Source organism: Eptesicus fuscus, chromosome 7 (assembly GCF_027574615.1).
Source record: "Eptesicus fuscus isolate TK198812 chromosome 7, DD_ASM_mEF_20220401, whole genome shotgun sequence".
Taxonomy (NCBI): Eukaryota; Metazoa; Chordata; class Mammalia; order Chiroptera; family Vespertilionidae; genus Eptesicus; species Eptesicus fuscus.
In genome coordinates this window covers 58,707,650-58,734,668 of record NC_072479.1, presented here as the reverse complement: position 1 = coordinate 58,734,668, position 27,019 = coordinate 58,707,650, and the positions used below count along the sequence as shown (strand labels likewise).

General features: G+C 38.9%; 1 protein-coding gene across 2 annotated transcripts in view; it reads left to right on the top strand.

Moving 5' to 3' along the window:
• Positions 1-27,019, top strand: part of DIP2B (disco interacting protein 2 homolog B) — a 229,973-nt gene that overhangs the window by 144,933 nt on the left and 58,021 nt on the right. For both annotated transcript variants that reach the window (XM_054719079.1, XM_008140671.3), the window contains 5 exons: positions 1,761-1,886; positions 14,975-15,187; positions 17,917-18,072; positions 18,475-18,594; positions 22,129-22,326. In XM_054719079.1, coding sequence (XP_054575054.1) covers positions 1,761-1,886; positions 14,975-15,187; positions 17,917-18,072; positions 18,475-18,594; positions 22,129-22,326 — 813 coding nt within the window. The remainder of the gene's footprint in view (positions 1-1,760; positions 1,887-14,974; positions 15,188-17,916; positions 18,073-18,474; positions 18,595-22,128; positions 22,327-27,019) is intronic.

Here is a 27,019-nt window from a genome sequence, read left to right as displayed (position 1 = left end):
TATTATGTATCATACATGATTGTATGTGCTATACTTCTATTCGATTGGTAGGGCAGTAGGTTGCTATCACCAAAATCACCACAAACACGTAAGTAATGTGCTGTGCTACAATGCTAGGCAACGGGAATTTTTCATCTCCATTATAATATTTCTTAGAATACCAACTAATAAATACAGAAGGGATGATGGGGTTTTAAAACCACCATTTTATAATCATTATAGAAATACTTGATTCAGCCAAGAATCATCAGTGGATGCTAAAACTAGTGGGTGAAAGTTTAATGAAGTATATAACACTTACATAGTCTCAAAGTATTCACCCATAAATTAATTAAAGGGAAGAATAGTGACTTTACAGTGGATTAGCTTAGCAGACACCATCTTAATCGAGTGATCGAAGTTACTATCACCAGTAATAAGGCAGATGCATCCTGACATCATGTTTCAAGAAGACACCTTACTTCTGTGGTCTTCCTGCCAAAATACACAGTCTGAATAATTACGGAGAAGTGTTAACAAAACCAAAATTAAGGGACATTCTGCAATATAACTAATCTGTACAAAAATGTCAAGGTAATGAGAGACAAAGGTTGAGAAACTATTCCTGGTTATAAAGAGACATGACAACTAAATGTGTGATTCTGTATTGGGTCCCAGATCAGGGAAAAAGGCCAAAAAAAAAAAAAAAACTATAGAAGACATTATTGGGACAATTGGCTGACTTGGAATATAGGTTGTGGTTTAGATAATAGTTTTATAAATTTTTAATTTCTGGATTTTAATCAATGTACTGTAGCTATGTAGGAGAAAAATCCTGTATACCTCAGCAATTGTTGGAATTAATCTTAAGGAAATAGGGTTGAACATCTGTGATAAAGTGAAAATACTGAATTATTCTTGCAGTGAATAGTTGCTATGAATAGTAGCGAAAATTGGAAGTAAGGTTGCTTAAACAAATTATGGCACATCATACAGTGAAATATCATGCAGCCCTTAAAATTACTGTAGGTGTCTATATTTACCCAGAAAGAAGTTTCCAGTTAAATTAGTGAGACTTTTTGTTATTGTTGTTGAATAAATATCTAGGGTAGATCATAGAAACAAAGGAATAAATGAGAAATCTCTAGAAAGGGAGAGAGAGCTCTAGGGAGCTTCAACCTTGAACTTCAAGGACTTTTCTTTCTAAGGCAGTGTCATTAAAGTGACTCAACTTTAGGGACCTGCAGTTTCTTGATGCAGAGTTTACCTCATGCCCCAAAGGATCTGCTTGTTCCAGCCTTATAAGGGGTGTATTTATATATTACAGACAGGCCTTTAAGGATGGTTTACATGTGGATTGGGCCCATTGCTTGAGGAGAAGAAGTATTTGGGAACTAGGAATTCACTTCATTTGTTACCTACCTCAGTAGGATTGTGTAAGTGTTAAAAAAAAAAAAAATCAAAGCAGAATCCAAAATACTGTGTACAGGATGGTCTGATTTTGTAGAAATGTGAGTTTGGGAGTAGGAGTAGAGAATCAAGAGTTCTGTCTAGTTATGTTAATTTTGAGATTCCAATTAGACATTCAGTGGAGAGCTGAATTCTTTTGTGGCCAAAGTGACGAACAAGTAACATCAGCCCTTATATTTTAACACAAATGATAAATAAAAATCACCTAAACATCCCTTTTTCTACCGTTGAGCAGTGATAGGTCAGCCCACAGAAGTAAAATACTTTAAGAGCCAGGAGCTGATAAATGCAAATGTTTATTACTCTTTCAGATATTCACACAGAAGCAGTTCAGGCCGCACTGGCAAAGCATAAAGAACAGAAAATGGCTTTGCCCATGCCAACCAAAAGGCGGTCCACATTCGTCCAGTCTCCTGCGGATGCCTGCACGCCTCCTGGTAAGTTTGTCACACTTTCCCTCTGACAGTTGCTACTTTGATGTTCCTGAAATAAGTTCTAGTCTTTCTTTCTGAGGTAGGAGCCAGAACTCTCCTCCTCATCAGAGGTGTGTGAGAGCACACACTGAAGATCAGAGGTGTGTGAAAGTATACACGGGTGGGGGCTTGTTTTGGTTGTTGCATTGTAAACAGCACACAAAAAGAGGTCTTAAGAGTAAAGCTATTAAAAAAATTTTTTTCTCCTTCGAATATTCTTGCTATACTCCCAAAATCATGTAATCATAAATATATGCACGTTAAAACTTAGTCTAGCACAGCTCTGCTGTGGTTAAATAGCTATTTTCATGGACATTCGAAACATGACTGATAGTCCTATATTTCTTTAACAAATTTATACTCCTGATTCAGGTACTTTGTCTCCGCTACAGTCATAGGAGTAAGTAGACTTGTTGTGTGTCATTAAAGATGATAGGAGAGCAGTCAGGTAAAGTTGTAATAGATATGAAGACGTGTGTGTGTGTGTGTGTGTGTGTGTGTGTGTGTGTGTGTGTGTGTGTGTGAATATATTGTGTATACATTTACATATTTTTAAGAATCACTTTGTATAATAGGGTCATGAGATCAGTGGAAACCAAGTGTCTTCATCCCATTCCTATTTCCCAGACTATTCTTACTCCTCCTAAAGTAAATTTAAGAGTTATCATTTCATATTTGAGGCGCAGCTGGAACAACTTGAAGTTGTCTTGTCTATTCAGAATCTTTAAGTTTTTAAAAACTTAAAAAACTTTTTTTAGATGTCCCCACAAAAATCTCTGTATAGGCCTCTGAGGCTACAGATAATAAATCTGTTTTATTTTTATTCTTTTCCATATTATTATTATTTTATATTTTTATTAATTTCGGAGAGGGAGGGAGAGATAGAAACATCTGTGATGAGAGAGAATCATTGACTGGCTGCCTCCTGCATCGAGCCGGCAACCTGGGCATGTGCCCTGATGGGGAATCGAACTGTGACCTCCTGGCTCATAGGTCAACACTCAACCACTGAGCCACACTGGCCGGCAGTAAATCTATTTTAGAGCCTCAGTGTAGTGTCTGTATCCCTAATGTCACGTTACTGGCAATGAAATCTTTAGGTAAAAGATTTCCCCATGTTGTTTTGATCTAACTACTTACTGTGTCTCTTGGGGAGATTCCCAGGAAGGTTACTTTGTTGTGGTTGATTTTGAATCACAGCTGTCAAGTTGAGCTATTCACACTTGATCCTAATCTCTGGTCCATGTTCATATTAATAAGTTTTCTCCTAGGTTTTGGCTAACTTCTCAGAGCATTTGGGTATGCTGTGGGCTCATTAACTGTGTGTGCTCTTTTTTTTTTTTTTCTTTACATCTGTGGTGTCAATATGTGTGAAAGAGAAATAGCTTTGTGGCTTCAAGTGTTTCTCAAAACGAAATTCAGGATACCTCTAGCAGACCATCACAATAAGACATTTTGTGTCTATAGTGGTGCATACTTCCAACCCACTCATTCGAAATCTTGGATGGTTTCCCTCCCGCACTCGTACAGAGTTGGGTTCTCAGGGACAAAGGGGGCTCTCAGTGGTGGCTGTTCCTTGTTGGCAGATTGTGCTCCAGCGCAGCTGAGGGTTCAGTTGTAGTAAATGGCAAAGGGTAGAGAGCAATGTGACTCTTAGTTCTTAGAAACAATCCTCTCCAGAACTGTATTAAAGAAATGCAGTTTCAGAGTAAATAGTCTGCTCTCATGGCCTTGGGTTAAATGTGAGAGTGCAGCAAAGGATCTTGCTAATGCTCAGAAGAAATGGAAACCTTTTTGTCCCCTTTTACAAAAGTCACTGCCTGAGGGGAATTTACCCACCCTAGAGACAAACCGTGGCTGTTCGTGGCTGAATGAGGCCATAGTCCTTTGGAATTCATGCATTTCTAAACCCGAATGTTCCACTCTGTCTACAGCCTTAAAGATATGCTTTAATGTTCTTGATCACCTTACATGTTTTTGTTTTTGTTTTTAAAGCTCCTGCACCTGGAACTTAGTTGATCCTATATACTCAAGTAATCTATAGCAGTAATCATTACAACACAATATCATATGCCGCACTAAACATTACCATAAGATGTTACTTCATGCTTTTTAACATTAAAAAGAAAAGTACCCTATACATTTTTCCATGAAAAAATTACATGGAGTTTTTTCCTGCCAAATGAATCAGTCCTAATGGGAACAAAAGCATATTTCAGGAAACTGTCAATTCACCTTACATGTTTTAATAATTGCATGATTGTAAAGATTCAGTCCTCTCTCCTAAGACCTTTAAAATGTTTCTATTCATTTATCTCCTCTTCTGAGGATCGATGAAAATAGCATATACAAAATCTTTATGTGCTCTTAGGGACATTGTTACTGGAACCCCAATGTTTTTCCTTGAGTCCACCTGCCTGCAGGCATTGGCCCCAAAAAATGCATGAGCAGGAGCTTTCAGTATAGAAAGAAAAATAGTTTGTTGTTGTTGTTGTTGTTTTTATTGATATCAGAGAGGAAGGGAGAAGGAGAAAGAGAGAGAAACATCAATGATGAGAGAGAATCATTGATTGGCTGCCTCCTGCACGCCCCGCACTGGGAATTGAGCCTGCAATCCTGGGCATGTGCCCTGACCGGGAATCAAATTGTGACATCCTGGTTCATAGATCGACGCTCAACCACTGAGCCAAGCCAGGCGGGCGAAATAAAAATAGTTTAATATTGAATTGACCAGTCCAGATAGGGAGAGCTAATGCTAAAGATCTGATGTCGTGTAGTTTACAGATTATATAGGGCAAAATCACAAAACACCATGAATTTAGGGCTTGGGAGCTCACTGGTCAGAGAGGTAAGGGTAATGAATCATTTCTTCAGGTCTTGAGGATAGTTCTGAGGTTTCGGTCTCATGGGAAAGTAACCAGGGGTCTTTCTACATTAAGGCTCAGAAACTGAAACGTAATTTAGGTCAAGATGTTTTCTTTAGCCTGGCAGAGGTCCAGACCATGTGACCATGGTCCAGCTACTGTCTCCTGATACCTGAGTGGTGGTGGTGAGGTTGCTGATTAGAGGGAAAGACTAGGTCTATGAGAGAGAGAGAGAGAGAATGAGAATGAATTTCCAGAGCTAGAATTTAAAACTAAATTTAATCCAAGTCATAAGGACCCTTGGTTTCAACATCCATGTTTTCAAATAGAAGGTGATTTCTCACAGTTCCCACATAGAGCTAGATCTTGATGCTCTCAGTTTACAATTTCGCACATGCCTAGCACAAATACTGTGAGGGAACACGGGAAGACCTGTATTATAAGGCGTCTGTTAGCACCTTTCAGTTTAGAGGATGGAATTTGCTGTTCCCAAGTTAGGGTTCAGGATCCATTCTCTCCAAGCTTCTGAAAGCCCGTTAGAGACTCGGCTGTCTCCTATTCCTGTTGCAGTTTAAGCCTCTGGCACTGTCTCCCAGACTAACCCAGGGTGGCAGGTAGACTTTATCTCACTTGTCTACTCGGGCATCCCCTGAAACAATGGCATTTAGAAGAATACCCTGAAACAATGGCATTTAGAAGAATACCGAGTCTTCACACAAGGATGGGGAGGAAGAAGAGAATTGACACTAATTATTGCTTGTTAAAGGCTGTATTAAAAAAAACACAGGTTCTGGGCAGCTATAAAAGATGAACTTGCTTTGACTTTGTTTCTAGAGAAGTTGTGCCACTCCTGAAGGGGAAAATTAATCTCAAATTTCATAGTATTTTAGTCGCATTTTTCTTTGTGCACTGAAAGGTCATACTACACATCACTCAGGTCAAGAATGTGTGAGCAGTCAGGGCCCTCACTCTGATGTGCTGTCCAGTGTGAACCTAGTTGTGAGGGGAGACCTGCTTGAGTGCATTAGCTAGTCAGCTTGTCTGAGGGGCCCCCTCAGCACATAAAATTAGAATTACTGACTTGATGACAATTTAGAGCTATTTGGGAGGGGGGATTTAATAAAAAGGATTTAAGGAGAAAATATGGTAAATAGCTGGCATGGGAAATAATTTGCCTTTCATTTATAAATCATTCTCAAATAGTAAAGTGTCAATCAACCTAAAATTTACTGATTGATATGTACACTGAATTCTATCTTGTGCATTGAAAATTTTAAATTCTCCAAGTTGGTAGCACCCCATGGTTCTTTTAGTGTCTGAGTCCTTTTAGACTGCTTGAATTACTGCCATCCAGTTCCCTTTATGTGCTGAAATCATTTACCAATGTCATGAGACAATTACCTCAGCTCTTTCTTTGTGGAGGTTCTTTGTGTAAAACTATTACTCATTCATACGAATAAACACAATATAAAAACGGCAGCATATATTTTTCCCCTCTCAGCTTTTTCTGCACCCAGGTGGGCTTACCCAACACTGCATTGAGGGTACCAGGATGGTCAAATAAATCACAGTATGACCCCAAAACACAGTAAGCTATTTCAGCTGGCTGGGTAGAGACTAAGCTTCAATTTAGAGGTCTAGTCTCACATAGGGCCCTGCGTGAAAGTGACTGTGGCAGTAATTCATAGCACCAGACGAGGAGAATTTTACCTCTGTGCTTCTCTGACGGGTGGACAGACTGGAATATTGCTATACTTTTAACATGCTTTAACAGTGCTTTATGGAATTACACTGTGTTATGGTCTGTAAAAGACTTCCAGGTACCTGTGGCTGTCCTGCCCCTTCGCTCCTCATAAGCGTTTGTGAGGCAGGAAGGGCAGATTTCTTTAGAGATGAGGAAACAAGCAGGTTCAGTCACTTACCTCAGGTCAAACAGCAATTAAGCCTCAGACTTGAGTCTTCTTGACTTTGTTTTTCACTCTACTAATGCCTCATGCTTGGGAAATCTTTCTTTACTTAATAGATACTCATATGTGCATGGTACTGGGATGGGGATTATTCTAAACAAATCGAATAGCTATTGCCTTCTGAGAACATATAGCCCAAAATACACATCAGTCAGTTAATTTGAACTTAAAAGAGATAACCTGTCAGAATTACCAACTTGGGAAGCTTTTTTCTAAATATTTTAATTTTGTTCAAAACCACAAGATAAACAGAGCAGGCAAATCAGACCTCTATATATATGCTCTAATATATTTGGATAATTTTAATAGCATATTTTCATTATTAGTATGGGTTAGCAACTGTACACAGTTACTTAGGAAGCTAGTAAAACTCATTATTCTTTAACCCAAAGCACAATAAAAACCCACTCTTAACAGATTGAATTCATTGATTTCAATAGCTAGTTGTAAAATTTAAGTTTGCCAATAAAAGTTAACTTCATAGTTACCATTTATAATGAAAGGGCTAAGTACTTAACTTTTTTCATTTTCAGTTCTCTCGACGATCCTCTCCCATTTTACAGATGAGAAAACAGGTGTAGAGGTTCTATAAATTGCCCAACTTCTGTTTCTAGCTGTGTAATCAATTAGATAACCTGAAAAACTCCTAGAAATTGGGGAAAGAAAACATACCTTTAGAAGTGCTAGATAAAATAAAATCAGCTTCCTTTTAAATAACATACAGGAGCAAGAGAGAGAAAGATCACTGAAAATTAGAATGGTGAGATGGGGCACACTTGGCTCCCCTGCAGAAAGGGGAGGCAGTAAAGTAGGGATCTAAATTGTTACCATAAGGGGCAGAAAAGATAAAACCTTGGACCTATATAGGTTGGAAGCTGGAATCGAGATCCTTGGAGAGGCTTATATCTTCACCAGAAGAATGAGTTTGAAAAAGTTAAACTGCCAGCAAAAGAAGATGTCAAGAAAGCTTGACTAAAAAAAAAAAAAAAGAAAGAAAAGAAAGCTTGACTTATACCTGGCCTTGGGATAATAGAGGCAGGCACCTTCCCTAAGTACTTGTGGTCAGTGGGTATAGGATTTAAATTTCACGGCTGTATCTGCTGAGAACTAACATAAAGGCTGGTCATAACCCTCTGGCACACACACACAACCTCAGCCTAGGAAGTTGGGATTCCCACAGCTACAAATCCACTGAATGTGAGCAAACCATCCAAAAATAGAAACACTCGCCACAAAAGAGAAAATTCATAGAACAACAAACAGAAGAATTAAGACCCCTAAGAACAGAGCACACCCACACCTTCCCCACCCCTTCTTCCCCTACAGGCATGCATCCCCTAAAGTTCCAGGGGTCCTCATACTTTTTAAACAGGGGGCCAGTTCCCTGTCCCTCAGACCATTGGAGGGCCGGACTATAGTTTAAAAAAAACTATGAACAAATTCCTATGCACACTGCACATATCTAATTTTGAAGTAAAAAACAAAACGGCAAAAACACCCGCATGTGGCCCTCGGGCTGTAGTTTGAGGACGCCTGCAACTCTAAGGGACCCCATAAGGTTTGTAACCAGGTCAGCAATGGGCGGTGGCAGTTCATCCCAGGCAAACCCCTGAACCTGTCCCGAAAGCCCCCTTTTCTCTGACTCCTTAGTGAGCCAGAGCAGCCCCGCCTAGGCTCATTTCCCCAGCCCTTCCTTGTTTCCCTGCGCCCAGCTTTAACAAACCTCCTCTCAAGTTCACCTGGACTCAGGTTGTGAACTTTTTCCTGCACGAAGTCAAGCACCTGCACACTACTGGCTGGCCCCAGGCAGACCCTGCTCAGGGCCAGTTCCGCTTTCTTGTAACAGTTAGTCATTGCTGGTCCTGGCATCCCCATCCATCAGGTTTTGCTGCTTTTTTGGGCCAGGAGCTGAAATAAAACTCAGGCCTAGATGTTATCTCTAGGAGGGAGAGGTCAGGGGGTCTCCACCGCATGATTAGGGGAGGAAAGGCCACCCTGCAGGCCAGGGCTGTGCCAGTTTTGCCCGTTGCTAAGCATCTGGACTTTCTGCCCTGGTGACTGGATCTGGCTGTAAATTGCCAGGTCAGTTTGTTCAGCTATCTGTCTCAGTTTCCCCATTCCACTTGCCAAGGAATTTTCCTGGTTTCTTCCTATCCTGCCTCAGGGAGAGGCCATGTGGAGGTGAACCAAAGCACCCAGCACCAAGGCCCCAGATAGGGGAGGCCATGCTGTGTACTCCAGCAGCCACTCAGCTACCCTAGCAGCTAGCACAGGAAACACGAACCATACGCATCGGAGCAAAACTGAGCAATAAAATGACTGAAAACAGTTTTCAAGCCTCTGAGTTGGGGGGTAGTTTGTATACACAGCAAAGACAACTTTAAGAGACACAAAGCACAGCGTGATTAGATTATGCTAATTACTGGTATTGTAGAGTTCTAAAAGCCCATGGCCTCCACCTCCACTTCCCCTGAGCCTAAATGTGAGGCTCCTACTCCAGCAGGTCTGGGGGAGGGGGGGGGGGAGAAAGACCCCTAAGAACAGCTCTCAGTGGCAGAGCTGAGGTTGAAGTCCAGATCAGTCAGATTTTTAAAGCCCATTCTCTAAACCACTTGCATATTGCCTCTCATTCTACCATATTGTCAGTAAATATTTTCTGGTAATTTTGGAGCTCTAACAATTGCATGTTTTGATCTAAATTTCAAATAGGCAATAAGTGAAAAAAAAATCTCTCTTCTCACCCCACTATTATTTGTAATATTGATTTGTTTTATAAACTTTTTTTTCATAGATGTGGGAAAATATCTAGAAAAACAATGTTTGGAGACACACACACACACACACACACACACACACACACACACACACACCCATAGGTAGAGTGACCCTGGAGTATTATTTATAGTGAGTGCACCTTCTCTCAGAAGTATCCCAGTTTGGATTTTAATGGTCAGGCAACTCATGGACCTCTTGCTAATTAATTAGGCTCTTGGTAGTGATTTTCAGTCCCAGCCAGCTCTCTGTGCACAGAGACAGATAGATTATTGTGGGATGTGAAAATCTCTTGGGTAGTTCTGAAGTCTCCCTAACACTTGTCTGGTGAATCAGCATGCAGGCACCCACTTTGGGTTTGGTGCTCGATTAAGTTGCTCAGGATTGTTGCCCATGGTAGTTTCAGATTGGCCTGCTTCCAGAACCAACCTTTTCATCTTCTCTTCCATATATATTTTTACTCCTAGGCTGTCTCCTCTGGGGTTTCTAAAAATTTTTTCCCTAAACTTCAAATTTTTTCCTTGCCTGTAGAGAAACTTGCTTTGCCTCAGGTTGTATAGACTGACTTCCAGATTGCCACCCTCTCACCAAGGTGTCAGTTTCACTACAGTTTTTTTAATTAGTTTTTTATAGCTTTACTGAATTATAATAGACGTAAACAGCACATATTTAAAGTATACTTCTGGTGTTGACCTAGAAACACATGAAGTCATCACCACGATTAAGATGAACAAGCCCCCCAGGTTTCCTCACGATCCCTTTGTAATCCCTTCTCCCCATCCTCACGAGGTAACCGCTGATCTGTTTTCTATCACTACATTAGTCTGCATTTTCTAGGATTTTATATAAATAGAATCATACAGTTGTACTTCTTTACGGGGGCTTGGGGAAAAGGTTTGGCTTCTTTTACTCAGTGTAATTATTTTGAGATTCATTTACTTTGTGTGTATCCGTACTGTAGTTTATTCCTTTTTGTTTTTGATTAATATTCCATCATATACATACACCACAATTTATCCATTCAGTTGTTGATGGATATTTGGGTTGTTTCCTTTTTAAAAAAAATTTTTTTATTGATTTCAGAGAGGAAGGGATAAGGGGAGAGAGAGAGAAACATCAATGATGAGAGAAAATCATTGATTGGCTGCCTCCTACACGCCTCACACAGGGGATTGAGTCCTGCAACCGGGGGACATTCCCTGACTAGGAATCGAACTGTGACCTCCTGGTTCATAGGTTAATGCTCAACCACTGAGCCATGCCAGCTGGACTGTTTCCTATTTTTAGTTATTCAAATAAAATTCCTATGAACATCTATGTACAAGTCATTGTATAGGTTTGCTTTCATTTATCAGGAGCAGAGTGGATATGGTAGGTGTTTAAATTCAACCTATAAATTAGAATTATTAATTAATAAACACTTTTAGATATAATAACTATATTTTCCACCAAGAAGGGGGAAGTCATTTCCACACATGACTAAAGACTGAAAGTGCTACAGTAGTTAAGAACAGTTAGTAAACTCGGCTTTTCTTTCCTTAGAATGTATGTTTTCTAATTGGTTATAAATGGAGGTTAGGCTTCCGGTGATCAGTATTAAATGATGCTGTGTTAAAATCATATTAGTTATGAACTGAAGGGCAAACTGTGTTTTCAAAATTGTGTTGTGTAGATGTACTCATCATATACAATAGTTTAGATAAGGGACTTTAGTTATAACAGATAAACATTTGTGAGTTCATGTTCAACCAGAGCAGAATCAATGGGGAAATGATAGCTTTATTTCTATTAATATTCATTTAATCTTCCCTGAATTTCTACAAATTCATTTCAGTTTTCTGGGTGACAGTTAAATAAATATCCTATATAATAAAAGGCTAATATGCAAATCAACCCAACAGTGGAATGACGGGTCGCTGTGATGTACACTGACCACCAGGGGGCAGATGCTTAATGTAGGAGCTGCCCCCTGGTGGTCAGTGTGCTCCCACAGGAGGAGCACTGCTCAGCCAGAAACTGGGCTCATGGCTGGCAAGTGCAGCAGCAGTGGCAGGAGTCTCTCCCGCCTCCGCAGCGGTGGGGAGTGGGCCTAAGCTGGCAGTTGGACATACCCCAAGGGCTCTTGGACTGCGAGGTTGAGGGCCCCCCCACCCTGCCCGAGTGCATGAATTTCATGCACTGGGCCTCTAGTATAAATATATTTTAATTGACTTTTAGAGAGAGTGGGAGGATGAGAGAGAGGGAGAGAGAAACATCAGTCAGCTGCCTCCTGCATGCCCCCTACTGGGGATTAAGCCCCAAACCCCGAGCATGTGCCCTGACCAGGAATCAAACCAGCAATCTTTCAGTGCAGGGGACAATGCTCAACCAACTGAGCAACACCTGCCAGGGCAACATATAAGTATTAAGGGAGCTCGTTTTTATTTTTATAAAGATACAGTCTCAGAGAAGTGCTTACATTTTGTGTGATCTTAAACACAATCAGCTTTAAGCTTTGCCCGGCCAGTTTCGTGAGGTAACATAGGGTCGGTTATTCTGGGAGGAAAAGGAGACCTAATGTTTATTTTCCACCTGCTATTGTGCTGTCACTGCTGGGGCTGCTTTCTGGACACGGACTCATTTCATTGGCCTACCACTGCAATTAGCATAAAAGCCAGTTTCCTTAGCACGTCTTACACTGACCTTAGCAACCCAGTGCTGTTCACTTGTCCACCCTCATCTTTCTTCACTACCAATTTTGCATCCTGTGCTTCAGCTAGTCTAATTTCATTCAGATCTTCAAATGTGCCTTGTTTTCTGTCCCTTCCCAGCTTTCCCTCTACCCGCACTTCTTTCTCCCCAACCTTATGCTTCTCATAACTAATTACTCATCTTTTTATATCAAACTAGTGAAGTGCTTAGTGAAATTTATTGAATGGCTAAACAAACAGCCAGGCTTCTCAGATGGGTAATCTTACCCACACGTCACAAAGCCAGTAAGGGGTGGACCCCAGGGGTCACCAGAGCCATGTTTTCCCCACTAAACTCTGCCACGCTGCCCACAGTCATGGTCACTAAACACTCTGAGGAAGACTGCGGGCCAATGAGGAAATTGAATTGAAACAATATACCTAATTACGTAATTGATTCAATATAGAAACATAATGAAGCCAGTTTTCCATAAACTTAATCATGAAAATACTGCCTTTACTATCTTTTGAAAATTGGGTTATTCTGATTTTAGACTTATACAGATTAAAATAAATGATTCAATGAAGATAGCCTGCGTATCTAGTGGAGTTTATGGGATCCAGAGATATATTATCTATACCCTAAAAATACTTTAAGGGTCAGCCTCCCCCGACCTCCTTCTTTAGCATATTTGCAAATATAGAAATCTCTCTCCCAAGGTACAGCTGAAATGTTAGAATAATTTCTGGAAATTATGCAAAATGCTTTCCTTAAAACATGACAGATGCTATTACGTTTCTTTATATTTTCCTTTAATCATCTCCTTTTGCATTATAGATCTCTTTGCCCTTTAAAGAACCTCATTGTTTATCCCTTTGAGGTCTGGTCACTGTCTACCTATCCAGCCTCACCTGGTGCCCCTTACCTCCTCAAAGTCTTTGCTCCATTTACATAGAAGTCCTTGACATCCACAGCTGGGATTGGTGCCCTGGAGTGGAACCCTTGCTTACCCTATTTCTTAGCATCTGTTGTATTCCTGTGAAACAGTCTGGGGTTGTGCGTCTCTCCTGTACTAGACTGTAAGCCTTTTTAGGGCCCTTCCTGTCTCATAAGAACTCATACATCTCAGGATCCCCGGAACCTGATATAGTTCCTGGCATATGTAGTGATTATGTAGTACATTGTAAAAAAATACACACCAGAAAACAAAACAAATCTTGGGCCTCATATCTCCTTCAATATGAGGTAATAATTTGGAAGTAGTCCAGAGCAGAAAGCAAGGATAAACTTTCTCTCTTGCAGAATTTGACTTCTAGATTAAATTAGTCTTTTGTGGTTCAAATTTCCATTGTTGGTACTTGCAATGTTATCTCTTTAGTTCTTTGAGCCAAAGTAGAACATGGACCTACAGGTTCACCTGAATTATAGGAAAGAATTCAACAGGACTAATCACAGAACATTTAATTTTTTAAAAAATGAATGAAATTCAATCCGCAGGCCATAAATTATAACCCCTAAAATCATTTAAAGGGTTTGTCTCACATCAGACCAAATGCCCCTTAATTTGAGTGCCTCGTCAGCTTGGAGCCCTGGAACAAATCCCTGACTTCTGCTGCCCTTGGCTATCCTATATTTGGTTAATTTTTTTTTCTTCTTTTCATTATGCTTTTCTAATTTAGGCCTTATTTTCCTGAAGTCAGGGCCAGGCTAAATACAGACCTCAGTGAATTTCTCACAGTTCTTCTCTGAGAATTAAGAAGAGAAATACATATCAGTGCCCTCTCCTCTCATGTTTGGAAAGCTTACCTGTGCCGAGTGACCAGCTATCTTTTTCGCTGAAACCATGAATGCCTTCAGGCTAAGCATTATTTCTTATCCCACATCAGTTCCCCAGCCTCTCACTGACACTTAAGTCGTTAATTAAAATAAGTTTTTATATCTCCCTATCAAGATTATTTCCTTTTAAGTAAACATTAATTAATAAGTACTTGTTGAAATCAGTGTAGCATCTGATCACAGGGTTCTATAAATTAAGGGATTGAGGATGATATATAAGCACTTCAGAATTATTTGAACATAAGTAAGATAAGCCAAAGAACTTAGGTATTGATTAAACTCAGATCAGAAAAACAGTGAAGTTTAAATGTTCTAAATGGGTTTTTAAAAAATAAAGTTACCTGTAGATTTAGACTTAGTTTTGCAGTCTTTTGTGTGAAGCCACAGCCAGTGTGGCCTCAGGTTCAAAGGCTTGGAGAAAGGGCTGACGCGCAAATTAATGCACAAGACAAGAAATATAAATTTGGAAATTATGGGGGAAGCCAGGGAAAGCTTAGCTGTAGTAGCCAAGTTCCACTGAGTCTCTGTTCCCATCTGCTTTTATTTACTAGAATACACAATTGCCTTTTAGGTATGCAAACAGACATATCACTGGTAATGTTTAGTAAACAGTAAGATTATCAGGTTGGGGGAGTGTGCTTTAGACCATTGAGTCAGCAGTAGGTAATAAAATGCAAATATTCACCCTGTGAATATCAAAGAGCCCAATTCAGCCTTCTGACCTGACTTCTAGCATTTATATTAATTACTGTTGCTCTTGGTTCTCAGCACTTTGGTCCATAGACCTTTCCTTGTGATTCTGGAGAAGCTTGACATATTAGTTTACCTTAAGAATGCGAATGTTTTGCTGGTGTCAAAATTGAATGTGTGATCAATGAGCAAGAAGTGAAAGGTCTCTGTTCTAGGCAGGATCGAGAACAACTTTTTTTCTAATTCCACACAGACACGTCTTCGGCCTCCGAGGATGAGGGCTCTCTGAGACGCCAAGCTGCGCTCTCTGCTGCCTTACAACAGAGCTTACAGAATGCGGAGTCCTGGATCAACCGTTCCATTCAGGGATCGTCCACTTCTTCATCCGCGTCTTCTACGCTGTCCCATGGAGAGGTCAAAGGAACCAGTGGGTCTCTAGCTGATGTATTTGCCAATACTCGAATAGGTAGGAGCTGGGTCTACCCAAGAAGCCCAAATTATGTCCCATCTGGCTCCCAGTATCCAGAAAAAGAGGTTTTTATTTGTATTAGTTTTTTCAGAGTGGCCTAAAAAGTAGAATCAGAAAGAACATGACAGTTAATGAAGCAAAGAAGGAAACACCAGCAATACATTTGTCTGCATTTTTGGTGCAAAGTATTGCCCACCTGAAGCCATAACTATTTCCATAAGCAATACTCAAGCTGCAAGATATAACACCAGTCTTAGCGAGGGTTTTTCCCTGTTGAAGAATATTCCATTTGATCAAAGGTGTTAAAATACTAACATCTTAGATTTTTCCCAGGATTATTGTTTACGTTCTCTCAAACAAAAAACATTAAACCTGAGCAAATTCTGTACTAAGACAATTTCAGTGAGGCCCTTTTGTCTTTAGCATAAAGACTGGATTTATTGTCCTTGCTGCTGTGTTATTGCTTCAACTAGAGTGTGCAGCCCGAGGATGGGACTCCGTGAGCTGCTACGTGTTGCCTCTGCACCTGTATGGTGTGTATGTAGCTTTTGCTTGGCTCTGCTTTATGTTCTTTTGTGTGTGTTTCTAAAGAGTTTGTGACAACTGCAAATAAAGATACAGCTCAGTTCTCTGCTTTTGCTTAATTGGTTGGTACACACACTAAGTGATGTATATGAACATCAGATCATGTGTCTGTTGCACTTTTCTCTTTTTTCTAGACAATCAATTACATTTTGGTATCTTCATTTTCTTATCAGTGACCTTTTATATCACCTTATATATATTGCTATTTTATTTTTTCAAAGTATAAGAGGAAATTTATTTAGAAAGTTACAGAGGCGAAAGAAAAGGGTCCTTGGAGCTTAGGAGCGAGAAAAGTAAAGGTAACAGGCCAGGGGAAGATCGAGGGGAGGGGAAAGGTGTGGGTATCCGCCCAGGAGGGAGATTGCACCTGTATCCTTTTATTAATTAAAGAGAAAAACTTGGAAAAGTTTTAATTCAAGCCAATAACTTTTAACGACAATAGCTACCTTGAGGTTATGATTGACTACATTTAAAAGCCAAGTGCCAATAGCACTGATTTGTCCTGCACTCTTAACCTGTCCTGTCACTCACTGAACCTCCTAAAGCAGCTACAGGTGAGCATGCTCACCGCCTCTTCTATTTGGAAGAGGCAGCAACAGTCATGTTGGGTCAGGTTTTATTTTCACGTTGGTCTAAAAGAGAACAGTTTCATCTAACATTATTGCCTTTTGCATGTTTTAAAAGAAGTAATTAATGATTCTGATAGAAAAATGTGAAAGTACTGATAAAAGAAAAATAATTTATAAACCTACTTTCCATGGATAACACTTTAATGTTATCACTTTATCATATATCCTTTTAGACTTTATTTGCATATAAATATGTAGGTTTTATTTTTACTAAAATGAAATTACACTAAACATAACATTCATAATCAGCTTTTCTTATCACAAACATCTATTATATCATTAATATAGAATTATACTATTATTTTTTTTATGTTTCAAAATATGCCACTGTATGGCCATGTCCTGGTTTATTTAGCCATTCCCCAATCTTGGACATTTAAGTATTATACATTTTTTTGCTATTATAAAAACTGTTGGGATGAACATTCATGAACACATAACTGTGCATTTGTCTGATTATTTCTTTAGGATGTATTTCTATAAGTGGAATTGCTGGGTCAAATAAAAATGCAGGTTACCACACTATCCTACAGAAGAGATATACTGCAATATACTTGTGCCAGTACTATATTTATTTATTTATAGTTAGTACTATATTAAAACTTTAAAAACTATTAAACTAGTAATTACAGACTTTTAGAACATAGAAATCTTACTTTCAAATTGATTTTAGAAATTGTTCATATTATGATTTTCCCCTTTTTATTGTTTTGAGTGGCTTTTTATTATTTTGTATATTTTACTTCTAATTTCATTTTTTTACTTCTCCAGATGCTTTCTTCTTCTACTTTTTTTGTAACACATCCCTCTTGAATGGCTCTCTTCCAATTTATGTCATTCAGTTCCTTTATATTAAGAATCTATACATGAAGCAGAGTACAGTAACACTAACCATGCTTAGAGCAAGGGAAGAACCTGGTCTGTGTGTGTATAGATCCAAGTTGCCTATGGGTCGATTAATAAAAATTAAAAGGAGACCTATCTGTTTTTCTTCATCTGAAAACTCGAATGATCTGACCCATTCTCAAGATACTATTTCTCTCTTCAATAGAAGAAGAAATATTACAGATAAACCAACATAAACATGAAGAAATGCTTAACAGACTAGAATATTAGTAACTATATAATCATACTCACTTGGTTTCATTTTGAAGTCATTTGTAATTTTTATTTTATTTAGGATCATTTTTATTTAATATTGGTTTCCTACTAGTCTTTTTACATAGAAAAGAGTGTTTTTGAGGAACATTTGTTAGAGGATTTGATCTTACTAAGGCTACTCGAGTTTTTTAAAATAATTTTGGAAAGCTCATAAGCCCTGGCTTAACCTGTTGCTCTCTCATTATATCTTGCTAGTAGAATTTGATTCCAAAGGTTGTTTTACAAGAGCTCATTCCCATAGTTTTCTTCCTTGCTAAAAAGCAAAGCAAAACAAACAAACAAAAAAGATTGAAAAATTCTTTATTTTACTGCTAATGTAATATAATTCTAATTTTTTTTCTCCCCTCTTAGAGAATTTTTCTGCTCCCCCTGATGTCACTACAACTACCTCTTCATCATCATCATCTTCCTCAATACGCCCAGCAAATATTGATCTGCCCCCCTCCGGGATAGTTAAAGGCATGCACAAAGGATCCAACAGGTCCAGCCTTATGGATACAGCTGATGGTAGGGAGTTCTTAAGGGGTAGAAATCCAGTAACACAAGTCATCTTGAGCATGCTGTTTCAGCAGCCTGCACTGTGGCCACACTGACACTTGTTCAGACTTAGTCTGTACTTTCAAAAGATACTTTGAACCAAAAATTGAATATGTAAAAAGAAAAGAATGCTATAAGAGAAAAGGGAGATTAGGTGACATCTTTAAGCAATATATTAATAATAGCACCATATTTATTCTCGGTTGTCAAAACTTGTCATGGACATATTTGTATTTATTTGTCCCAGTTGAAATAGGATGAGACTGTGGGAAAAGGCCAAAAATAATTAGAAATAAAAGCTTCTAAGAAAATTGATGAACTAAAATATCCCTGAAATCAATTAATTTTAACTTACCGTTTTTTCCCTTATAGGTGTTCCTGTCAGTAGCAGAGTATCCACAAAAATCCAACAGCTTCTCAACACTCTGAAACGACCCAAAAGGCCTCCCTTAAAAGAATTTTTTGTGGATGATTCTGAAGAAATTGTGGAAGGTAGTAGTAATAGTACCATAAACGAACATTTCTTAAGCAATTACTACATGTCAGGTACTATAGGATTTAAGGATGAGCAAGGCATCATTTTGGGTTAAACAAGTTCATAGTTCTCTGCTCTTTTCCCCTAAGGATCATTTATATTTTAGATCTCAGATGAAAAATAGGAAGGGAGGGAGGGAGAAAAAAGCAAAGAGATAACTATGGAGTATTGAACTATCCTTGAAAATATGCTCTTTGAAATTTGGAACTTTGCCAAATACATTATTTGAAAAACTAGAAGCCCGGTGCATGAAAATTCATGCACTGGAGTGGGGGGTCCCTCAGCCCAGCCTGCCCCCTCTTGTAGTCCGGGAGCCCTCAGGGGCAGGAGGTGACCTGGCGATCAGGGGAAGGCAACGTCCCCATCACACCTCTGCTGCTGCCACTGCCAGCAGTGCAAGACTCGGCCAGCCCTGGTTACCTGAGCCTTGGGCAGCTCTGGGTGGCTGAGCAGCCACCAACCGAGGTTTGCCTGTACCTCGGGCTGGCCTGGGCAGCTGGGGGGCTGAGAGGACTGGGCGCCGCCATCTTGTGGCTGTGGGTGCCGCCATCTTTGAGGGTGTGATGGTCAATTAGCATATTCCCTCTTTATTAGATAGGATTATTTCTATTTGGCATTATCCTAGAATACCGATGTCAAACTCAAAAGTTTGCCCAATCTTTTTGATATAACAGACCCTTTTGTTAAATCAGCCAGTCAACACATATACTAGTATATGACTGCTTTAAGATAACATGGTAGGCCAGCTGGTGTGGCTCAGTGGTTGAGCGTCAACCCATGAACCAGGAGGTGATGGTTCAATTCCTGGTTAGGGCACATGCCCGGGTTGCAGACTTGATTCTCAGTAGGGGGTGTGCAGGAGGCAGCTAACCAATGATTCTCTCTCATCATTGTTGTTTCTCTCTCTCCCTCTCCCTTCCTTTCTTTAAAGTCAATAAAAAATATATTTAAAAAAGATAACGTGGTAGATGGTGAAAAAGGTAATCAAAATACAGTCAACTTCCTTCTTCCATTATGTTGTTTACAGTTTAGACCTGTTGGAAAATATATACATGTGAGAACTGAGTTTAGCCATTAAATATGTATCAACTAATACAGGTAGTTGGAGAAGGAAAGAAATCAGTTGCATCCATGTGGTTAGGGGAAGCTTCATAGAGGAAGTGGTGATAGTGATTTATTCATTCAGGAATTTAAAAAATTTATGGATGAAATCATATGATATCTAGGAAGGACTGGGAGGGGAACACCTTGGGGGCATAAATGAACCAAGAGTGACCATTTGATAATTATTGAAGCTAGGTGACAAATAGATCTACCTAACAAAAGCTTTTGTCAAAAGAACTAAGTCCTAGTAGCTTTGTACTCCATTTTTACATCCTGAGACTAATAGTAGGCTTTGATCACCCCAGACCTGTTACTGAAAATAGGCCCATGAGTAGCCTAGATCTGGTCTTAACCCGTTTTATGCAGCAGGAAGCAACAAGCAACCTGACACATGAGGTTAAGATGAACTTTTGTTTAAGAGTCACTGAACTCATTGAGCTAAGGGGATCTTTCTCAGTGCACTGATGTTCAAGGTGCTCATGCCAATAATAACCTCACCAGGCATGTTAGCACTGTGTATTGACCAGGCAAATGAAGCTCAAGGTTTAATAGAAATCATACTGAAACAGTTTTCATTGTCAGAATAGAGCCAACAGCTTGTAACTAGTTATTAATAGGCAACCGTTGTTTATTTGAATAAGAATACCTTTGGAAAAGAGATACCCCTATGTCTTTGGAAGTCTGAGTGTGCCCTGAGGTCTGCATTGAGGCCTAGTGGATGGCAACAATGTACAGACTTTTATCAACAGAAGACTGTGCCTGCCATATATACAGTCTGTTTGCAAAACCAAAACTATTTACTTAGCTTCATCCATGTTCTTTTTTTTTACTTAATCTGATGGTTTAGGGTCTGGAAATATACAGAGTAGAAGGACGGTGATTTGGGAAGTGGAACTACTCAAGATATTTTAGTGAGCTTCTCAAATCTGTCATCAAATTGAGCTATAAAATAAAATTTATTTCATATTCCAATTGCCCATCTAATACCTGTTGCTCATTCTGTTCCTTGTCCTTTCTGTGCTTCTTCTCTTACCTCCCATTCACCTGGCTAAATCCTAACCTACCTTTAAGACTCAGCTCAGGCATTACCTCCTACAGGTGAGGGATCCCACCCCCTAAGCTGGGCAATGTGGCCCTCTCCCGCCTGCCTTCTCTATACATGCCTCTGTCATACACTGCTCATGTTTACTTAGCTCTGTGTGTGTGTGTGTCCGCATTGTACTCTAGATACCCCTGGAGGACATAGACTCTGTATTCCTTGCACATAGCATTAGAAAGAATAAATGTTTGTCAAAGAATAACAGATGCAGTATTTACTTTCTCACTGTTTATCACATCCTGTCTACATAATTGGTACTCAGTAAATACTTGATTTTTTATTCCATGTGCAAATTATCTTTCCTATTGTGAATATATAGGATTTTTTTTGCTTTTTATTATTTGAATAATACTTGTTTATTATAGAAAAATTGAAGACTTTAGCTTTATCTAAATGAAAGAATATGAAATACTATTTACTGCCAGTTTCTGGAATGATCATGTTAATAATCTAGAGCTTTTCTATCTCCCCCAAATTCAGTTCAAGTTAATTAAAATTGATTGAGCATTTTGTATTAGGCACTATAGGCAATAAGAGAAGTAAGAACCATGCCTTCTCTCAAAAAGCTTAGGGTGGAGAAAAGACGTGTACAGTATCAAGAAGCCCTTGAGGAGCCTAGTGCTTTAATAAGTGTTGACTACCAGGGAATGCACTGGTTGAGCTGCTTCTTAAGAGGGATGAGTACGGGTTCACCATGAGGCAAAGGGATTGGCCATGGAAGGAACATGCATGCCCATTATTGGTTTGAGTCTGATACTGACCCTGTGATATAACTGTTACTGTCCCCATTTTACAGATGAGGAAAAACAAGACTCAGATAACTCAGTTTGCCTAAGGTCACACTAGTAAAAAGTGAATATAAACTTGGTTTTCCTGACTCACCATTCAGTCCCTTTTCATTGAATGTTATCTGGTAAAATGGAACTTGGCTCTCTGACATTGGACACAAATGAAAGATTTCAAAACAAGTTTACTAAAAATTGTGAAATTACTAAAAGGAAATTTATACTTTATGCTTTTCTATGTGTTCAGTGATTTGCTTTGTCGGGCGCAGGATTTGCTTGTTGCATAAAATTAAATTAAATTAAATATGATTTTACAGTTATGTGGGAAAGTGAATTAAGGCCCAGGTTATGGATTACCACTTCTAACAGTGTTCTTTCTTTTCTCAGAGTGAGTTCAAACTAGATAAAAATGAAAGGAAAAGGGAAATATATTTGGGTTTAGTGACCTAAGTTGTATTGGTTGGTATTTGTACTTACATCAGATCTCATTTCTATTGTTTCAGTACCTCAGCCAGACCCTAACCAGCCCAAGCCTGAGGGACGGCAGATGACCCCTGTGAAGGGAGAGCCCTTAGGAGTCATCTGTAACTGGCCTCCTGCTCTGGAATCTGCCCTGCAGCGCTGGGGCACCACTCAAGCAAAGTGCCCCTGTCTGACTGCACTGGATGTGACAGGGAAGCCAGTTTACACTCTCACGTACGGTGAGTTTGCAAGATTCCAGCTCCTTCCTTCTCTCCTAATAATTCTCCAGATTATCATGGGAGGGGTTTTTATCTTGGTATTTCGCAGTTGCTGGTCATTGTGTTTCAGTAGATCTTTTATTTTCATAGGATCCTAAGTTCTGAGTACAGCTATTAACAAATATTTTAATTTGCTAGCCTGACATTTGCAAAGCAGCTTATATTTAAATGAGCCCTGCTGGTTTGGCTCAGTGGATAGAGTGTCAGCCTGAGGACTGAAGGGTCCCGGGATCGATTCCGGTTAAGGGCACATGCCTGGGTTGTGGTCTCAATCCCAGTGTGGGGCATGCAGGAGGCAGCCGATCAATGATTCTCTCTCATCATTGATGTTTCTATCTTTCTCTCCCTTTCCCTTCCTCTCTGAAATCAATAAAAATATATTTTAAAAAAAGAAGGGTAGCACTGTTTAAAAAAATAATAAATAAATAAATATTAGAGCAAAAAAGAAGAGACTTTGTGCATCCCCTGGTGTTTAACATTAAGAGAGAATTTTATTTTTTTGTTTTTTTAAATTTCTTTATTGATTAAGGTATTACATATGTGTCCTTATCCCCCCATTGCCCCCCTCACCCCCCCCCCCATTCATGCCCTCACCCCCCTAGTGTCTGTGTCCATTGGTTAGGCCTATATGCATGCATGCATAAAGTCCTTTAGTTGATCTCTCCCCCTTACCCCCAACATTCCCTACCTTCCCTCTGAGGTTTAACGGTCTGATCGATGCTTCTCTGTCTCTGGATATGTTTTTGTTCATCAGTTTATGTTGTTCATTATATTCCATAAATGAGTGAGATCATGTGATATTTATTTTTCTCTGACTGGCTTATTTCACTTAGCATAATGCTCTCCAGTTCCATCCATGCTGTTGCAAATGGTAAGGATTCCCTTTTTTTACTGCAGCGTAGTATTCCATTGTGTAGATGTACCACAGTTTTCTAATCCACTCATCTGCTGATGGGCACTTAGACTATTTCCAAATCTTAGCTAAGGTGAATTGTGCCGCTATGAACATAGGGGTGCATATATCCTTTCTGCTTGGTGTTTCTAGTTTCTTGGGATGTATTCCTAGAAGTGGGATCACTGGGTCAAATGGGAGTTCTATTTTTAGTTTTTTGAGGAAACTCCATACCGTTCTCCACAGTGGCTGCACCAGTCTGCATTCCCACCAGCAGTGCACGAGGGTTCCTTTTTCTCTGCATCCTCGCCAGCACTTGTCATTTGTTGATGATAGCCATTCTGACAGGTGTGAGGTGGTACCGCATTGTCGTTTTGATTTGCATCTCTCCGATGATTAGTGACTTTGAGCATGTTTTCATGTGTCTCTTGGCCTTCCTTATGTCTTCTTTCGAAAAGTATCTGTTTAGGTCTGTTGCCCATTATTTTTATTGGATTGTTTATCTTCCTTTTGTTAAGTTGTATGAGTTCCCTGTAAATGTTGGAGATTAAACCCTTATTGGAGATAACATTGGCAAATATGTTCTCCCATACAGTGGGCTTTCTTGTTGTTTTGTTGATGGTTTCTTTTGCTGTGCAAAAGCTTTTTATTTGGATATAGTCCCATTTGTTTATTTTCTCTTTAGTTTCCATTGCCCTAGGAGCGGTATCGGTGAAGATATTGCTTCGGCATATGTCTGAGATTTTGCTGCCTGTGGTTTCCTCTAGTATTTTTATGGTTTCCCATCCTATGTTTAAGTCCTTTATCCATTTTGAGTTTATTTTTGTATATGGTGTAAGTTGGTGGTCTAGTTTCATTTTTTTGCATGTATCTGTCCAATTTTCCCAACACCATTTGTTGAAGAGACTGTCTTGACTCCATTGTATGTTCATGCCTCCTTTGTCAAATATTAATTGAGCATAGTGGTTTGGGTCGATATCTGGGTTCTCTATTCTATTCCATTGGTCTATATGTCTGTTCTTGTGCCAGTACCAGGCTGTTTTTAGAACAGTGGCTTTGTAATACAGCTTGATATCTGGTATTGAGATCCCACCTACTTTGTTCTTCTTTCGCAGGATTCCTGTGGCTATTCTGGGTCTTTTTTTTTTTTTTATTCCAGATGAATTTTTGGAAGGTTCATTCTAGGTCTGTGAAATATGCCATTGGTATTTTAATGGGGAGTGCATTGAATCTATAGATTGCTTTGGGTAGTATGGACATTTTAATGATGTTGATTCTACCAATCCATGAACATGGTATGTTCTTCCATCTGTTTATGTCTTCCTCTATCTCTTTTTTTCAGTGTCCTGTAGTTTTCCACGTACAGGTCTTTTACCTCCTTAGTTAAGTTTATTCCTAGGTATCTTAATTTTTTTTGGTGCAATGGTAAATGGGATTGCTTTTTTAGTCTCTCTTTCTGTAAGTTCACTATTGGTGTATATAAATGCCATAGATTTCTTGGCATTAATTTTGTATCCTGCTACATTGCCGAATTCATTTATTAAGTCTAATAATTTTTTGATGGAGTCTTTAGGGTTTTCTATGTACATTATCAGGTCATCTGCGAATAAGGACAGTTTTACTTCTTCTTTTCCAATTTGGATGTCTTTTATTTCTTCTTCTTGTCTAATCGCAATGGCTAATACTTCCAGTACTGTGTCGAACAGGAGTGGTGAGAGTGGGCATCCTTGTCTTGTTCCTGTTCTTAGGGGAAATGGTTTTAGTTTTTGCCCATTGAGTATGATGTTGGCTGTGGGTTTGTCATATGTGGCTTTTATTATGTTGAGGTATGATCCTTCTATTCCCACCTTGCTGAGAGTTCTTATCGAGAAAGGGAGTTGGATTTTGTCAAATGCTTTTTCTGCATCAATTGATATGACTATGTGATTTTTATCTCTCAATTTGTTTATGTGATGTATCACATTTATTGATTTGCAGATATTGTACCATCCTTGCATCTCGGGGATAAATCCTACTTGGTCATGGTGTATGAACTTTCTGATGTAGCACTGGATCGCATTTGCTAGAATTTTGTTGAGGATTTTGGCATCTATGTTAATTCTCTTTCATTGTGTTATCTTTATCTGGTTTTGGTATTAAGGTGATGCTGGCTTCATAGAATGAGCTTGGAAGTGTTCTTTCCTGTTGAATTTTTTGGAATAGTCTGAGGAGGATAGGTTTTAATCCCCCCCCCACCCCCGAGCTTTTGTTTGCTGGAAGCTTTTTGATGACTGCTTCAATTTCTTCCATAGTTATCGGCCTGTTGACATTTTTAGATTCTTCCTGATTGAGTTTTGGAAGGTTGTATTTTTCTAGGAATATGTCCATTTCCTCCATGTTGTCTAGTTTGTTGGAATAGAGTTGTTTAAAGACAGGATTTTAGGAAGACATTTGGGCAGGATTAATGGTGTATGGTAAAAACCATATAATTTTATCCAAAAATTAAAATTGATTACTCTTTAGATCTTTGTCATTTACTTCATCCTGCCTCTTTGCTTATAATAGGCACAGAATTCTATAATAAACAAAGAAGCAGTACTTTTCCATTCAGTTTTGCATCCTAGCTAAAGTTTTTCTTTTTCTTTTGTAAATAACTTTTTAAAGTAAATTATTTTTATTTTATAAATTCTTTAAAAACTTTTTTTTTTTTAATAACAAGAAGAGTGAAAAAAATAACAAGAAGAGTAGAATTAACCTGGGCTGTGAGATTTTGTACTAGTTTATTCAGACAGATTCCTTTTTCCCTTCACAAGCGGTGCACGTTGTCCATAGACCTAAATATAGAATAATTTTAGAGGAATTTTTGGTTTTATTTAAAGAATTGTGGAAACTGATATGAGTTTAAACCTTAGATGCCCCTCTGAATGTGTTGGATATAAAAGTAACATATCTATTGAAATAATACAATTTGTCTTTCACTTGTTCCATAATATAAGAATTTCTAAGAATGGTTGAAGGAAGGAAGCATGAAGAAGGGAGAATCGGCTTTTCACCCCCAAGCAGATTTTAGCATTCATTTCAGAAGCTGTATATTAATTTCATCCATATAACCCTTAAAGAAAGCAGTTAGCTGGCTAAATCTCTTCATGTTTATTTAATATATTTGAATATATCCACATTTCACATAGTTAATTTTCATTTTATTACCTGTTTTCACTGAAATACAGTAATATGAAATGCTAAATTATTTGAGTCACATTTTTGCTTTGCAGTTACTTCAAGTATCTAATACCATGTTTGTAAATGGTTCTTCAGAAAAAGCTTAGAATGGTGTAGTCTTCTGATTTTCAGTCTTGTGATAAGCAATTGTTTCCTTGCCTTGAAGTGTGATCAGCTCACATCAAACTGTTTTTAAAGATACTCAGATTACTACAGAAATTGAGCATCAACCCATGAACCAGGAGGTCAAAGTTCGATTTCTAGTCAGAGACCATGCCCAGGTTTCGGGCTAGATTTCCAGTAGGGGTTGTGCAGGAGGCAGCTGATCGATGATTCTCTCATCAATGATGTTTCTATTTCTCACTCCTTCTTTCTTCCTCTCTCTGAAATCAATACAAACATACTTAAAAAATAATAATTTGAAAAATTATCTAAACCGGAATGAGCTTCCATTGCTGTATTTTGTTGTTGTTGTTTGGAGGCAGGACTGGCTTTCCATAAACTAGTGTGAATAATATAACATTTGTTGTGGGGGAGGAGCTCTCTGTTGGAGGCCATGCTTGT